Below are 18,644 nucleotides of genomic sequence, written 5' to 3'. Positions count from 1 at the left end.
TTGCCTGTGGACCCCCTTAGTTCCTTTTTTACTCTACTAGACTCTCATAACCATTAAATGTTTTAAAAAATCCTAGTATATTTTTATAATTAAATATTAATTAGGAATTGAATAAAAAGAATCATTAAAATATTTTGTGCATTGTAACAGTATAACCAGTTTATTACAGGTTAATTTTTTTTTTAAATCTTATACGAACCCCCAGGGATCATATGGACCCCAGTTCAGAACCACTGGACTAGGACTTGTGGTAATAAATAGAGTTTAGATCTGTATAATTCTTCTTTCTTCACCCTCATGTTGGACATGTTTCATATGTTTGAAATCATCCCAGTTTTATTAACTCTTTAGCATTTAAACTGGTCATGTCCAGCCAAAATATTCTCCTCATTTTATGTTCAAACTGCTCAGATACTGCCTTTCACACCCACCCTACAATGTCAATGTAAAATAAACAATCATATCAGTGAAATCTTAAATCTGTGAGAAAATGTATGCTTAATTTTTTTTTTAAATGTGATTAAATAAGTATTATGTTTGACAGTTAATCTTAATACTAAAGGATTAAACATAATTTGTTCAACAGCTTTTCTTTCCTCACAGCTCTTGGTTCAGCCACAGGTCAGACCCTATCAAACAGACTTATAACCAAAGGCATTATACAAAGGGGTACTGAAAAGCTCCTGGCTTTAGGTAAAATACAGGAGGGTCAGTTAATTATGATTTTATTCAACATATTTCCCTCTCAGATTCACACACTTATTGCAGTGGACTCTGAAGGTTGAGCCTCCAACCAGGCCTTTCGCGACACCCTTAAAGCCAGGAACTTTTCAGCACCCTTCATAATTATGACAACCCAATTTTTTGTTGCTGGGGAGAGGATATTTGTGACTATATCATCTCATGTGCCCTTTGCTTTATTAAAACAGTGGTGTATATATGTGGTCATTACGTGAGCTGAGAGAGATATGACAGCTATTTCTAGCACATTAATAATTATGGTAATTTCAATTATTCTCACACTCTTACTTATTATAAGCTATACAAACATTTCATTATCTATTCTATCTGATGATATTCAAGAATGATCTATCCATTGACTCATGGCTATTTAATATTCTTTTCTTTTATCTAACAGCACATGATTATTGGCAAAAAGGGACACAAGATCAAAGCTTTGATAGCAGAAGCCCAGCAATCTTTGATGGATGCATTCCGGATCAACATTTTGCTTAAAATTAATGTAAAGCTTGTCACCAAAAAATAATAATAATAAAATAGTAATTTTATAGAAAGTATATTTTCTTTTGTTTTGTTTTTTTGGAGGCAGGGGGATATTTTTTTTTCCTTCTATTACTGGCTGCAGTGAAAGTGGATGGCCTAGTGGTTAGGCTGTTGCACTCATAATCGCTAGATCATGGTTCAATTCCCTGACTTGGTAGCATGTTGCTGTTCTTGAGTAAAACACTTCATTTCATATTGCTCCAGTTCCCACTTTCGATCAGGGGGAAATGTTGGCCTCCTTGTCTAGCCAATGGGGTGGCATCCTTTGATGGCTAAAACAACAATGCAAATACACATTGTGACCAGTGATGTGTAATAACATCTGATAGCCTCTTCACTCATTGGACTACTATTACACTAAGGTACTGTTTTCAAGAGTTTTACATGATCATATCAGTCCTGTTCCACTACAAAATCAAGTCTTGGTTGCAGTGAGGGGGCTTGTGTGCCTCAATGGCCCGTGGAGCCATGCCAGTGAAGCACAGCTCCTGGTAAGGCACCCACACTGGACAGATCAAAAGCTAGAGTCCAGACTAATATAGATCTCCACTTCCCAGAGCTAAAAATGGATTTCTATTGAGATAACACCCCTACATAGAAAAATGCACTGACAGAAGCATCAATTACACCTGAAAACCAAGAAGACCTGGAAGAGGAAGGCCTTAAAGACAGCCTTCAGTAGAGAACAGTCATTGAAGGCTTGTGCTCTGTATAAAGGAAAGAGATTAAAAAGAAGAAACCAACCCTGTTAGCTATTTCAGGCTGGTATTTATTTTTATCCATTTCTATATGTTGAATGGCTTCATTGTAAGATTTGGGACATAAGTTGAAACCAAAGTACACTTGTGTACAAGTATACACAGCTTTGTACATGCACACATATACATGTATGTCTATGTGTGCATGTGTATGTATGTGTGTATATGTATATATACATATCATCATCATCATTTAACATCCGCCTTCCATGCTGGCATGGATGGGACAGTTTGACTTTTGCACCAGACTTTTGTGACTGTTTTGGCAGGATTAAGTGGCACCTGCACTGACAGGGTCACTAAGTAACTTGCAAAACAAAGATCTTTTGAGAAGGGATGGGGCATTGGAGTAAGTGATCTTGTGTCAGATGATGAAAGGCTATAGTAAAACAGAGAGACAGAGACAGGTGTCTTGCTATAGAGAAGGTACAAGGTTACCCAGTTGGAGAGAGAGAGATTAGAAATGAAGACAGAAATAGGTGTGCTGCTGCAAGGGAGATACATGGTTACCCAACCTGAGGGAAGAGCAGGAGGAGAGAGAGAGAGAGTGGGAGACAGCAGAATAGAGATGGTGGCAAAATACCAGGCATACTCACAAGGGATCAGAATATAAATGAGATGATCGAGTAAAGGAAGAGAGAAATATAGATAGTGGCAAGTGCCAGGGCATACCCTTGAGGTTTGAAGGTCATAATATAAGTGGCAGGATATTACCAAAAAAACCTGGTTAAAGAGTGTGAAGGAAAGAGGGGAAGTGAGTATTGAAAACCTGGGTATATATAGAATGGAGGTGGGGCTACTGGATAGCAAGGATACAGAGAAACAAGGCTGTGAGGACAGGATTGGCAAGTGAGAGGTAGGCATAGTGCATGAAGGAGGAAATGTGAGGAAGAGAAGAGATGTAGAGATATAGATTGGTTTGTTGGGGTAGGGTGTGTGAAAAATTTTCTTGTTACATGTGGTGGAACACCTGGCTCACAATCATGAGATAGTGAATTCGATTCCCGGGCCGAGCTGTCTGTTGTGTTCTTGAGTGAGACTTTTATTTCACATTACTCCAGTTCACTCATATAAATACAGCTAAGAGCTTTATAGGTGTGAAACCAATAGTCACTCTCCAATCAACCATAACAAACAACTTTCTAGTTTGTGTGTATATGGGAGACTCCCTTCGGTCGTGAATGACCATGGGATTGCACCTAGAAAGTTACCCTCCGAGGCACAAGTTCAGCCTCCCCTCTACACACCACTGATATTATCCAAGGGAAAGGCAAAGGCCGATACAGCTTGGCACCAGTGATGCCGCAACTCATTTCTACAGCTGAGTTAACTGGAGCAACGTGAAATAAAGTGTTTTGCTCAAGAACACAACACGCAGCCCGATCCAGGAATCGAACTCAGAACCTCATGATCGTAAGCTCGATGCTCTAACAACCGAGCCATGTGCCTTCATATGTGTATATATATATATATATATATCCATATATATATATATAATTTTAATATGAATAGCTGTTTGCAATGTTTCACCAAAATGGAGAATTACAAATGTCACTAAATGAGACTAGGGTGTTAGGAAACGCCTACATTGTTAGAAATAAGAGCTAAACTGCTAGAGTGATGTGGCGACGGAAATTGTCAAAACTGACTTGTCAGTATTAAGAATTCTCAATCAGCACTTTTCAGACGATTATGGTTCCTGTTAGTGTATATGTTTTCATTCATGTGCGTGAACTACCGCATTAGAGCAGTTTAGCTCTTATTTCTAGCATTGAAGGTGTTTCCTAACATCCTAGTCACATTTATATATGTGTGTGTATATATTTATATAATGTACTACTTGATGCTGAGGTCCATCAATGTAATCAGCTTAACTACTCCTGAGGGAGAGCCTAAAAACTGCACCCCTCCACCAAGCCAGTGTGTCACAGTGGGCTCACCAGACCAGTATGATCTCAAGCTCAAATCCATGGTCTCAACATCAGACCATGGTAGGTGGTGAGAACTCCATCCTGCAGTGGACTGAACATAGGCAATCCAATCCAATATATATACATACATGAGTATGCACATAAATGCAAAACAAAGTAGAAAAAAATAGTACTCAAATACCAAAGGTAGAGTAATATGCTTTTATTAAAGCTGTAAAAAGTTGTAATCACAACTAACTGATGAACAGTAATGTGGAACTCAATTTATGAAGATTTTTCCATCTTTAATAGAAATGTGTGAGTGTGTGTATATATATATATATATATATGGTGGCACGTAAAAAGCACCAACCGATCGTGACCGTTGCCAGCCTCTCCTGGCACGTAAAAAGCACCCACTACACTCATGGAGTGGTTGGCGTTAGGAAGGGCATCCAGCTGGAGCCTGGTGCAGCCTCCTGGCTTCCCAAACACCGGTTGAACAGTCCAACCCATGCTAGCATGGAAAACGGACGTTAAACGACGACGATGATGGTGATGATGATGATGATATAGCTTTATAACATGCAGTTTGTAGACAATAGCATTGTTGGTTTTAAACATATCCTTTTTTAGTTTACCGCATTTCCTATGTCGAGAATAAAGATGGAGTGACGAGCGCAACTTGAAGCAAAATAATATTCTACTACTATAAGATATTTTTTATTCACTTCACTGATTTATCACCAATTTTCTCACGCACGCATTTATCATCTACTGACTTGTATACATGCCTGCATGGAAAAACAGATTGCTCATGCTTATGGATGATAATGACGACAACGATAATGATGATGTGATGGTTGTTGTAGTGGTGCTGGTGGTAGTCACCGTCGTCGTCTACCTCCACCACTACTGCTGCCAAATTTCATTTTAAAGTAAACTGCCTGAAGTGACGCTTTGAGCAAATACAAAATGTCGTAAACCATATGGTTGCCAAGCGGGACTCATAAACCACGTGGATAAGAATACTTTGCAGTTATTTACATTTTTATTTACAGTTCCAATGCATTATTTCTTCAGTTACATAGTTTCTTCATTTGGCCACTATTTGCTTCGTTATTTAGTTCATGTCTAGGTTTTAGCTTAGTTTACGAGAAAATCAAATTGTCAAATGTACACAAGGGAGAAAACTTTGGAAACAAAATTAATAAAGGGGAATAACTCTGCCAGCTAAATTTTCTTTTACATGTCACGTTTCACAAACAAAATAATTTCTAATCATCTTTATCATAAGTTCTTTCTCCCTCGTTAACCAGTATTATCTCATGTGCAAGATATTTAATTCAATATCTGCAAAATCATTACACTCAACTTATTCCCCATTGAAAAATTATCGACCACGGCCACTGAGAGATTTATATTATACATGCGACTGACTATATGATGTAGATGCGGCGAGCTAGCAGAAACGTTAGCACGCCGGGCGAAATGCGTAGCCGTATTTCGTCTGCCGTTACGTTCTGAGTTCAAATTCCGCCGAGGTCGACTTTGCCTTTCATCCTTTCGGGGTCGATAAATTAAGTACCAGTTACGCACTGGGGTCAATATAATCGACTTAATCCGTTGGTCTGTCTTTGTTTGTCCCCTCTGTGTTTGGCCCCTTGTGGGTAGTAAAGAAATATATATGATGTAGATGCATCAGTGAGCGACACATTACTAAAAAAAAAAAAAACTGAAAATAATTTCTACCCCAACATCTAGTGTGTAAGCTTTATACTATCGCTCATGTGATCAGTGTAGTGAGTGATGTTATATACTACATGCTGACCTTAGTAATAATCCATTATCGCTGTTGTTGTTTTAACTTCAGGTCAGGCCTGATTAAGCAAACTTATGATTCAAGGAATTCTAATCGTAGTTATCCTATAGAATATTTGTGATGTGGTATATCTAAGATTACATTATCCAGTGTGTCGTGAAGGCACGTGACTTAGTGGTTAGGGTATTCGGCTCACGATCGCAAGGTCATGAGTTCGACTCCCAGCGAATTGTGTCCTTGAGCAAGACACTTTATTTCACATTGCTCCAGTTCACTCAGCTGGCAAAAATGAGTAGTGCCTGTAATTCAAAAGGCCAGCCTTGTCACACGCTGAATCTCCCATAGAACTACACTAAGGGTATACGTGTCTGTGGAGTGCTCAGCCACTTGCACGTTAATTTCATGAGCAGGCTGAATAAGCCACGTGACTTCGAAGTCATTATTCAACGACATGTATACATGGGAATAACATATTCTATTGCATTCTCTGACAAGAGGTTTTGACCTTCCTTTTGTACTTGTGTTGCTAATCATTTCACTTGTCATAACAGTCCCGCTATATGTAAATGCTGTGTCTTTTCAAGGAAGGGATACAGAAAAAGGAGGAGCTGACAATCAAATAAAAGAGAAACTAATAATAATATGCAGATGTAGCACAAAGTTTTGTCAGTGAACAGATCACGGTTTCAAAGCGATGAAAATACTTCGAAACAAATTAAATTTAAAGGCTTACAAGCATCTTCCACGCTGCATTTGTTTTCTTTCAGCACATGATCTCAGATCAAGTCATTTGCTAAAAACAAAAAAGTTTCAAGAAATCTAGCGATGCTTAGGTCAATGTATGGGGAAGACTGGAACGGAGTGGACAAATCGCCATGTTTAATACAATTAAGTTCTGTCGTTTAGCTATTAATTATTTTTTACTTCTTTCAGTTATTAGACTGTGGCTTGCTGGGGCACCGCCTTGAATATTATTCAGATAGCAGGACTTATTTTTTTAAGTACTTATTCTCTTTGTGTCTTTTACCGAACTGCTAAGTTACGAGGACGTAAACACACCAACAGCGGTTGTCAAGTGATAGTGGGTGAGGGGGCTGACAAAAAGACACACACACATAGATATATACATACATATATTTACGACGGTCTTCTTTCAGTTTCCATCTAACAAATCTATTCACAAGGCCTTAATCGACCGAGGCGACAGTAGGTGTCAAGCAATGGGACTGAACCATTTGGCTGGGAAGCACGCCTAATTTTTATACCCATATTTCTGGGGAAATCACGATTCTAAGAAGAGGAGAATTTCATGGAATCAAACTCAACATTCTCTTCTCACTAATAAAAAAAAAGGATGAAGGTGAAAGATTTCATTAATATTTGAGGATAGGACCGAAATTTATCAGTTTGCGTCAAATAGAGCGATTCTACAGCGAGGTAACTGAAGGGGAGTAACTCTTCAGATATTTTCTTATCAAATAATATTGTAAGAGTTACTTCCCTTTAGTTAATATTTAACCTTCTTCACACTTAGACTTGGTCAACTCCTCCTATTCACTCGCTTATAATATTGCTCCTTGTTGCTTGCATATCATCAAACTATATCCTACAATATATCATTTACTCTCTCCAGCGGGAGAAGTGTGCAATGGTTTTTCTTACTAAGACTGGTTAGATGCACACTGAGTATTTTTCTCCAAGTCATTGTTTTAAGTTATAACCCTAGTTAGTGTTCATTTACAAATATTCTATATACTTTACATATTATCTAACACCCCAAAACGTATCTGCAGTTAACATGATATTTCCAAAGAACATCAGATTTGCTCCTTAATATTTTTTTATTAAATTTCCAGACCTTGTCTCCTTTATCTTTTCCAATTACACTTCATCATTACACTTGGTACTTATTCGGTGAGCTGGCAGAATTGTTAGCACATCGGGTATAATGCTTAGCGGCGTTTCGTCCATCCTTACGTTCTCAATTCAAATTTTTAGTTGAATGAATGTGCTTATTCTTTTCTTTAAGCCTATTATTTATTCTATCAGTCTCTTTTGCCAAATTACTAAGTTACGGCAATGTGAAGAAATCAACACCAATTGTCAAGCGGTAGTGGGGGACAAATACAGACACAAAGACACACATACATGTACATACTTTCGTCGACTTACAATTGAGTTCTGTTCTAACTGATAGGTCGTAAGTTGATCTGGTCATATGCCGGATTTTTATTCTTCAATACTACCTTCATTCACGCAACTGATACTTGAAAGCGACTGAGGATGAGACAGTGGCAGGCAGTGGATGCCTGAATTTGAGGGAGGCTTGCATTGCCAGATGCTGCCAAAGTTATCATGCTTGCAGCTGCCCAACATCCGAAAATCAGATTTTAACTTAGTTAATTTTTTTTATTCATTTTTGCGTTTATAAGTGCAGATGGTTATAGGACACATAGGTTGTAAGTCAAGGTGAAGGTGTATATATAGTTATACAAACAACGAGCTTCTTCCAGTTTCCATCTACCAAATTCACTCACATGGCTCTGGTTGACCCAAAGCTATAGCAGAAGACATTCGCCCAAGGTGCCATGCAGTGGGAGTGAACCTGCAACCATGTGATTGGGAAGCAAGCTTCTTACCACACAGTCATGGCTGCACCTATAGAAAATTATGCTGAAATTTATTTTTGTGTAGGTGTGTGTGTGTTTGAGAAGGAGAAAGAGTAATGATAACATCTTATAACCCATTTGTAATTGGGTTACATCTAGTGAAATTCATTGACATTTTCTTTCAACAAATTGTGTGCTAATTCAGTGCTTTCAAATTCCTCTGGCATAAAACCTTATAACTTGAAAAACAGGTAAGAGCTGATAAGAAGAGCATTTGGCTGTAAACATCTTGTCTCAAATACTTCCCCATCTGACCCATGCAAACATGGACAGACAAAGGTAAATTTGATACAATTATTCTATTCTATTTATTTATTTATTTATTGCTATAGAGTTATTTCATTCTTTTTTAAAATCAAAATGAGCAGATCAAGCAAACAAAATGTTTGCTAATATTTTACAGAAGTCTTGAAGTTTGGACTAATACCTGCAGTACATGATGTCTGTACACCTTCCTGCTTACTATATCAACCAACTTCATCATATGAATCAACGAAAGCTTGTCATCTGAAGTTCTTTGAGAGTTAAACATTTCAACCATGCCAGTTCAGAATTGGAATAGTTTAAATTACTCTAAGACAAGTTTGAAAATAGATGAACAAAAAAAAAAAATTCTTCATTATCATTGTGCCAACTACAGCCCTGAATTGTATCTTTTAGAGCAAACAATGAAATTTCTCTGCTGACAGCAAAAAAGGGAGAGGATTACACTGAACCACAAAAGAAATGTGAGATGTGTGTGACTGTGAAATATTTTAATTTCATTTGGTCAGAGATAAATTTTGATAAATGTGATAAAGTCAATTTTTTGGATGCACTTTGACCAGTCTATATGTTGTTGTCATGTGTTCCAGCACATCAAGATTGTAGGGTATGGCATGTTCAATACCTTGTATGCCCTCCCTGGGTGTTCAAAGCAGCCATACACTGTCGGTACATGGTGTGCATGAAGTGGTTCACAAAAGCCATTAGCACCTGGGGAAAGCTGCCGCCATTTCCACATGAGTTGTCAGCCATGGTTCAGCCATCACTGGATTTCATTCCACAGGTGTTCAATTGGGTTCAAATCCAGGCCAAGAGCCAGCCACAGCATGGTTCTGATGTTGTGGTGATGCAGGAAGTCCATGTAGGAGGTAGGAACATGTAGCTATGGTGACATGAGAAGAGCACGATGTGAGGTCTTAGGATCTGATCAATGTAGCACTGTGCTGTGATGCCATTCTCTCTGCCTGCACCAACATTTTGGAACACATGGGGCCCAATTCTCTGATTCACACAAACAGCACCTCAAACCATGATGCATGCATCTCTGTAGTGTTCACCTCTCTTATGCCACACCCTCACTTTGTTATCTGAAGTGGAAACCCAGTCCTGGTTCTTGTTAGAGAAGACTATCAACCTCCATTGTTGATGCCACCAATTTCAGTGCTGTGTAGCCCACTGTAGTTATGCCTGATGGTGGTAGGTAGTGAGGACAGGCCCTTGAGCAGGATGACAGCAATGCAGGTTCTTGGTGGCCAGTTGACATCATACTGTGTCATCACTGATGGGTCACTGTCCAGTGCCAATGGTCACATGAGCCATCATGCTGACTGGTCTGAAGTGATCACAGAGGTGTTGCTGGTGGATGAAGCAGTTCTGCCCGGGCATGGTTACCCGGGTGTGCATCTGCAGTGCTGTTGGTGTTGTATCACTGTTGTGGGAGATAGATGGTGCTGACATGGACATTGTAAGCTTTCGCAACAACCAGAGCATGCTGCTCTGCTTGCAAATGGCCAATAGTTTGTTCTCTTTGCACTGCTGAGAATCAGGTCATACCTGATGTGTCCAAATTACGAATGCCAGGAACATGGTTCAAGTTGATTTTATACCCATAACCTCCACGTGATGCATGTGCATTTTGGTTTTCATTACAATTGTTTGCGACTGCCACTCACGACATTCAACGCAGCTGTGTTTTAGCATCTCATTTCAGGGAAAGTTGAAAAGTTATTTGCAATTTGCATCTGAGTCATAAACCTTGGAATATTTACACTTACATTCCTGAAATAAATTTTCAAAATTTACCATATAAAAATGATATTTGAAAAAAATTACATTTCTTTTGCAAAGAACTTGTTAAACACAATATCTGGGGTGGGTAGTTCTTGAAACAATTCTGTCAAAGAATGGCAGGCATGTCCAAGCAATATCATTGTATAACCAGCAGTTAGCAACAGAAAAGATGACATGCGGTAAGATGGTAAAAAGCAATTTATTGAGAAGTTGAAATCAATATTCTCAATACAAATGAAGGAATCTACCATACAAAACAGTAAAGCTCTATTGCTGGAATATATATATGATATGCTCACCTGGAAGAATTTCAAGAGGAGATGCTGTTTTAGGAGTTATTAAAAACAGCCAATTCTGCAGTGTTCAGCAAATCCATTAATTGGACACAAATTAAATACCAAAGAAAAAATATACATTGTATCACGTGACAGATGGTGCATCTGGTGTAATTAGTAAAAAAAAAAAGAATATTTAAAACTGATGAAAGATGACAATCCAAACAGGTTGGTTGTGGATTGTGTTATGCACTGAGAAAGCTTAGTTGCAAAGAGAATTTTATATCAACTGCATAAGATACTGCATTTTATCATTAAATGCATTAATTCCATCAAAGGGGATGCCAAGAACATGTGAGATTATTGCTCCATGCTGAAGGTGGTTCATCATCATCATCATCATCATCATCAGTGTTGTCATTTAATATCCTCTTTCCATGCTGGCATGGGTTAGACAGTTTGATCGGATCCAGCAAACCACAAGACTGCATCGCATTCAAATAGTTGCCAAAAGGAAACTACCTCAGTCATGCTGTTTGACCTTTTCATCAAGATTTTCAAGGACAATAGACAGCAATGTTTATGTGAGTTCCTTGAGTGACGCTTTTCAGAAGCATTACTTTTCAGATAAGCAACTCCAAGGAGCTAATGTGATATTCATCAAGGCAAATGAAAGAAATTTGTGCCAATACTAGGTACTGGCAAAAGTTAGCCAGTTCTCATGGTTGGAAAAGTCTGAGGTAAGTGATGCTGCAAAGAATGATCATTGTTCATTACAAGAAAACTTTGGATAGTGACTTCAATAGCAAGTTTTATAATCTGAAAGCAATGGAGTACCTATCTTCGTAAACTCAACCAATTCTGATGGAATTATCTGAAGTAGCAATGCAATATCAAGAAGTTACAAAATGATTCTGTGAAAATCCTTTTCAAAATCAAAAGAACCATGATGTGACTGTCTGAGGAGAGCTAAAAGTAATTCTCTAACTTAACTATGAAAGGAAGTACTGATACATTCTCCATTGTTTCATTTAACTGAGTGCATACTTAGTCTTGTTACTCATTTGCTGCAAGCTAAGAGGAATCAACAGGATATTCCAAGACAGTGATTTAAGGCTAAAACTGACAGAATTGATGCTTCAAATCAAACAAACTTGCAGCCAACATCAAGAGCAAAACTGATTGAAATAAGTATACCACACTTAACAATAACCTTTTAGTTAAAACTTCTTAGTATTTAGAATATATATATGTATATGTATGTGTATATGCAAGACACAAAATATTAATCTTATCCAATGATGGCAAGATGCTTTTCACTATGTTATTTTTAAAATTGAAGTAGGGCATAGATTTAAAAAAAGGATGTAGTCCCTCAAAATACTTTGAGTTACAAACATGAACACACCATCTTGCTTATACATATGATACATAATATCTCACCCTCTCCAATCCCTATTCCAGTTCAGTATAAACACCTCCCTGTAACTTAGCCCCATCCCATCTTTTACCATCTCTCTCCATCTAAGGTAGCCATGTTCCTCCATTAATACAAGGCTATATTTTTTTGTCCCTCAGTACTTCTCCCTCCTAGTTGAGGGGTCTCCTGCTAGTTACTTGGTGACCTCTCTGCTGCTGGTGTCACATAAAAAGCACCCAGTACACTCTGTAAAATGGTTGGCATTAGGAAGGCATCCAACTGTTTAAAACCATGTCAAAGCTGACGGCAGAGTTTGGTGCAGTCTTCTGAACTTGCCAGTTATTCTCAAACTGTCCAACCCAAGCGAGCGTGAAAAACAAATATTAAATAATGATGATGATACAAATAATATGATTTTCCAAATGCCAACCCACTCCAATCATCATAAACATCCTCCTCTAACCACTATAATACTCCCTGTATAAGTATATATATATATATATTTTTTTTTTTCATCGTTTAGCGTCCGTTTTCCATGCTAGCATGGATTGGACAGGTCAACTGGGGTCTGTGAAGCTGGAAGGCTTCGTCAGGCCCAGTCAGATCTGGCAGTGTTTCTACGGCTGGATGCCCTTCCTAACGCCAACCACTCCGCGAGTGTAGTGGGTGTTTTTTACGTGCCACCTGCACAGGTGCCAGACAGAGCTGGCGAATGGCCACGAACGGATGGTGCTTTTACGTGTCACCGGCACGGGGCCAGGCGATGCTGGCAACGGACACGAACGGATGGTGCTTTTACGTGCCACCGACACGGTTGCCAGACAGAGCTGTCAAACGGCCACGAACGGATGGTGCTTTTACGTGTCACCGGCACGGGGGCCAGCCGAGGCTGGCAACGGACGCGAACGGATGGTGCTTTTACGTGCCACCGACACGGGGGCCAGGCAGAGCTGGCAAACGGCCATGAGCGAATGGTGCTTTTACGTATCACCGGCACGAGTGCCAGACGAGGCTGACAGCGGACACGAACAGATGGGTCACTTAACCCCTGCTTTCTGATATATGATTTGATTTTGATTGTTCTCACTGGTCTTGCCGGGTCTTCTCACGCACAGCATACTTCCATAGGTCTCGGTCTCTGGTCATTTCCTTGGTGAGACCTAGAGTTCGAAGGTCGTGCTTCACCACCTCGACCCAGGTTTTCCTGGGTCTACCTCTTCCACAGGTCCCCTCAACTGCCAGGGTGTGGCACTTTTTCACACACCTATCTTCATCCATTCTCACCACATGACCATACCAGCGCAATCGTCTCTCTTGCACACAACATCTGATTCCTCTTAGGTCCAACTTTTCTCTCAAGGTACTTACACTCTGTCGACTATGAACACTGACATTACACATCCAACGGAGCATACTAGCTTCATTTCTCGCGAGCTTACGCATGTCCTCAGCAGTCACGTATGTAATAGGGCTATTCGACATCCTTTCACTTTTCCTCTGTCTCTCTTCCATACATTGACCTAACCATATTTAGATTTCTTGAAATTTTTTTGTTTTGTTTATATTATTAATTTTTCTTCTATTTCATTTAAGTTGCTTTTCAATGTCAGCTCCTCCTTTTTTCAGTAACTCTTCCTGAAAATTCTTGAAATTATCTCCCTTTTTCATACAGAATTAGTTTTGTTTGGTAATTATGATAAATCATCAAGAGGTGGAGATAGTTTTAGTAAATCAAGAATTTATGTTGTATAGTATTTCATATACTAGTATTTTTTTTCGTCTATATTGTTCAATTACTTGCCACTTGCCACTCTAAGTGATTCCTCTTAGCTCAATTTTGCTTATATTAAAGGAACACCGATATGATACAAGACCAGTTTGAAGAGCGCTTTAAGAGAAAACTCTAGTCCTCAGATCATAATTTTATATCTTTTGGTCACTTAAAAATAGTGTTATTTTGTAAATATGTGTTTATTCAAAGGAATTAACAACCACCAGATAAGTAATGCTTTTATTTTATGCATGTGTGTGCATGTGCAATATATATATATATATATATATATATATAAATATATATATGTATGTATGCGCACACACACATACACACACAGAGGTGCAAGCATGGATATGTGTGGATATGTGGTAAGAAACTTGCTTCCGAACATGTAGTTCTGGGCTCAGTCCCACTACATGGCATCTTGAACTAGTTAGTGTCTTCCATTGAAACCCCAGGTCGATCAAAGACCCGTAAGTAACTGAAAGAAGCTCACTATAGATATATGTGTGTCTTTGTGTCTCTCCTCTTAGTACTTGACAACCAGTGTAGGCCTGTCTACATCTCTGCAACTCAATGGCTCAGTAAAAGAGACTGACAGAATAAGTATTGGTCCTCAACTCCATTCACAAAAAAGAAAAAAGGTATTGAGATCGATCGGTTCATCTAAAACCTCAAACCAGCACCCTAAGATGACCACATGCCAATGACTGAAACAAATAAAAGGTAACTGATATATTGGGTCATCCCATAAATAATGTGTTTTATTTTAATGTTTTTTTTTTATTTTTCAGAATTAAGATAACCAAAGTTCTTTTTTAATCTAAAATATACTCTCCTTCATTTTCTACAACGCTCTTTCATCTATCTGGTACACTTGCAAGGCCCGTCTTCCAAAATTCACTTGTCCACGATGAAAAATACTCCTCCAGGACTCATCTATAGAATTCATAATTTTTCTGTCCAAATGATTTTGAAGACTGTGGAATAAATGATAATCAGATGGAGCAATGTCTAGCGAATATGGTGGGTGGGGTAGCATTTCTCATTCAAACTGCTCCAGCCTTTAGAATGTCATCCTTGCTGTATGTGGCCAAGCATTATCCTGATGGAAGAACACATTTTGTCTTGAAACCAAAGATAATCATTTCTTCTAGTGCTGTCTTAAGCCACTCAAACCTTTCATATCCCACCAAACAGATAACAATACCTTAGATGGGTGAAAACCTTGTTTAGCCTGGAGTGCCAGTGTTTCTCCCTTCCCTAGCTACAGTCTTCAGCACTTGATATTTTTAAAGAGAACCCATTTCTCGTCACCTGTCACTATTTGATCCAAAAAATGGTTCATTCATGAGACGTGACAGCAAAGAAGAGCACACATTCACTCTCTGTGCACGATTAGACTCATAAAGTTTGTGAGGAACCCATTGACTCAATTTGCTGACTTTTCTGATAGCACAGAGGTGTCAATGAATGGTTGAATGACCAAATCCAAGCATCTCTGCTAATCTCTCAACAGTTACAATGGGATTTTGTTCCACCAGGGTTTGCAGGACATCCTTATCAAGATCTACAGATCTTCCAGGATGAGGCTTGTCTTCTAGGCTGTAGTTTCTGGCTCGGAATTTCTGGAACCACCATTGACATTGGCTTAGGCTTATTGTCCAATCCTTATGTACTGCATTAATATTCCTCACACTTTCTGTTGCATTGTTGCCTTTATTGAACTCATAAAGCAAAATATGCCGAATATGCTCCTTTGTCACTTCTATTATAGCTTTGAAAAAATAACTGTTAAAATCGAACTGCACTCTTCAAAAATTGCACTAAGAATAAGGATAAGGTAACATTACTACCTGCTTTTATAGCAAGTTGATGCAGGTAGCTTATCCTGTCCCCCATCGACTTTTAGTTCATGCAATTGAAAAAACTGCATTATTTATGGGATGACCCAATATATCTCATCATCATCATTTAATGTCTGCCTTCCATGCATGGGTTGGACAGTTTGATAGGAGCTGGCCAGGCAGAAGACTACACCAGACTTTTGTGTCTGTTTTGGCAAGGTTTTTACGTCAGGATACCCTTCCTAACACCAGTCATCCCACAGCATGGACTGAGTGCTTTTGACATGGTACCAGCATATATGGATGTACACACACACACACAAGGGTTGAATCAAAAGTTCATAGGTTGGCCAAGATACTCTTATAGAATGTGACCAAATGAGGTTTATTTTTCAACATGGTTCCCCTTGCAGCCTACACACTTCTTCCATCAGTGTTGCAGTGCTTGCATCTCAATGGTCAAAAATGTCATCATCAGCAGGTATGATGTCATCATCACGGCCTTTCTTATAATCGTGTGTGTGTGTACATGTGTAGATGTTGAGTTAATACTTATATGTATGATTACGGTGGCAAACTGGCAGAATCATTAGCACACCGGATGAAATGCTTAGTGGCATTTCATCTGTCTTTAGATTCAGAGTTCAAATTCTGCTGAGGTCAACTTCACCTTCCATCTTTTCAGGGTCATTAAAATAAGTACCAGTTGAGCAGTGGAGTAATGTAATCAACTTACTTCTGCTCAACCAAATTGCTGGCTTTGTGCCAAAATTTGAAACTAATATTTATGTTTCGTTATAATTTGGCACAGTGTTACAATGAAAGTCAGAGTGAAGTAATGCTATGACTTCATCTGATAGGAGAACTCATGCATAATCATTGTCATCAGTACAGTGCAAAAAGCATGATACATGACAATGATGACAATACAGTGTTAATAAGTACATGTGTTAGACATGTACTATTAATATACATATAATGTGCACACACATACTTGTGTGTAAAATGTGCGTGTGTGTTTGTATAGATATAGATGTGTGAGTATATATATATGTGTGTGTGTATATATATGTATACTCTCTTTACTCTTTTACTTGTTTCAGTCATTTGACTGCGGCCATGCTGGAGCACCACCTTTTAGTCGAGCAAATCGACCCCAGGACTTATTCTTTGTAAGCCTAGTACTTATTCTATCGGTCTCTTTTGCCAAACAGCTAAGTTACAGGGACGTAAACACACCAGCATCGGTTGTCAAGTGATGTTGTGGGGACAAACACATACACACACGTGTATACATATACATATATACGATGGGCTTCTTTCAGTTTCCGTCTACCAAATCCACTCACAAGGCTTTGGTCGGCCCAAGGCTATAGTAGAAGACACTTGCCAAGGTGCCACGCAGTGGGACTGAACCCGGAACCATGTGGGTCGTAAGCAAGCTACTTACCACACACCCACTCCTACGCCTGTATATATATATATATATATATATATATATATTTATATTGCCAATGCCACATAAAAAGTAACCAGCACACACTTTAAAGTGGTTGGCATTAGGACAGACATCCAGCCATAGAAACTGGAACTTGGTGCAGCTCTTCAGCTTGTCAGCTCTGGTCAAACCATCCAACCCATGCCAGCATGGAAAACAGGTATTAAAGAATGATGATGACAATGACAAGTGTGTGTGTGTGTGCACGTGCATATGCCTGAATTGATATGTAGCATAAATGAATATGTGTTTGTGGTGGGGGACTAGTAGCAGTAATGAGTAACATAATAAAAAAACCCAGTGCGATACCTACATTGAGCTTTGTCGTATTCGGCAGTGGAGCTCATTTCATATATGCAAACATTTAAATATATTTGTTAATCACAAAAATTGAAAGCATCTATAGTCTATGATGTGTGAAATTTGGTGAGTGGGTCATGTGTACTGTTAGATTGTTAGCTAAAGAGCTGGCAGGCCATTTCCCACCTTTGGAGCATTGTTGTTTCTATGACAGCACTATTTCTGAAATAGAGTAGACCACCTGGATCAGAGATATTGAACCTATGATAGGTGTACAGTTGTGAACATTACAGGGTTTTAGGTGGAATGTTATAAAAATGTTCATCTCTCAGCTCTGACCTAAATGTAAAATACATATTTACATATAAGTGATCTTTCAGTAACATGATTAATAAAGTAATTAATATTTCAACATATTGGGCTGAAAAAACTTGACATGATTGGCCTAAACAAACTGAATCAGTTTGAAAGGTTCTAGAAGGAGATTGAGGAATTCTGACACAAAGGAGCAGATAGGTGATATCTTATAAACCACAGATATTTTGACAAGTAGTAGCCTGCAGCTGTAAGGATTGCAAAGACAACACTGTGACATTTAAACTAAACTATATCTACATTGTTTAACCCTTGACCAATCCTTTGATCAAAAGCATTTAAGTTGAGACTATCCTGTTTTTCTTTTCCTTTTTTTTTAAGGATACCATAAGACTACATTATCTATTAGATCTCTTGTTCTTATATATGATGGAGAAAAAATTGACTGATTTGTCTAGCAGGTTGAGCAACTGGATCGATGCTCTCATGGACTGTAATAGTAATGATATGTTGATCAGTAGATGGTTTTGGGTGAACTGTGCTCATAAATCCAATATGTTGACCAGTAGATGGTACTGTAATGATAACACTAATATTAGCCAATAGGTTGGGCTGTGATGGTCACACTGATCTGTCAACCAGTAGATATTACCATGACAGTAATAGATATGTTGACTAGTAGATAGGATTGTGACGGTCACACTGATATGTCAACCA

At 38.6% G+C, this 18,644-nt stretch overlaps 1 protein-coding gene across 1 annotated transcript in view; it reads left to right on the top strand.

The window, feature by feature from the left end:
- The window catches only part of LOC115217375 (GTPase Era, mitochondrial), a 121,953-nt gene extending 120,655 nt beyond the window's left edge, over positions 1-1,298 (top strand). The window contains exon 11 of the mRNA XM_029787092.2: positions 1,139-1,298. Coding sequence (XP_029642952.1) covers positions 1,139-1,267 — 129 coding nt within the window. The 3' untranslated portion in view covers positions 1,268-1,298. The remainder of the gene's footprint in view (positions 1-1,138) is intronic.
- The last annotated feature ends 17,346 nt before the right edge of the window (positions 1,299-18,644 follow it).

Source organism: Octopus sinensis, linkage group LG1 (genome assembly GCF_006345805.1).
Source record: "Octopus sinensis linkage group LG1, ASM634580v1, whole genome shotgun sequence".
NCBI classification, from domain to species: Eukaryota; Metazoa; Mollusca; class Cephalopoda; order Octopoda; family Octopodidae; genus Octopus; species Octopus sinensis.
The sequence above is the reverse complement of the archived record's forward strand: the minus strand, read 5'-3'. Positions and strand labels throughout refer to the sequence as shown.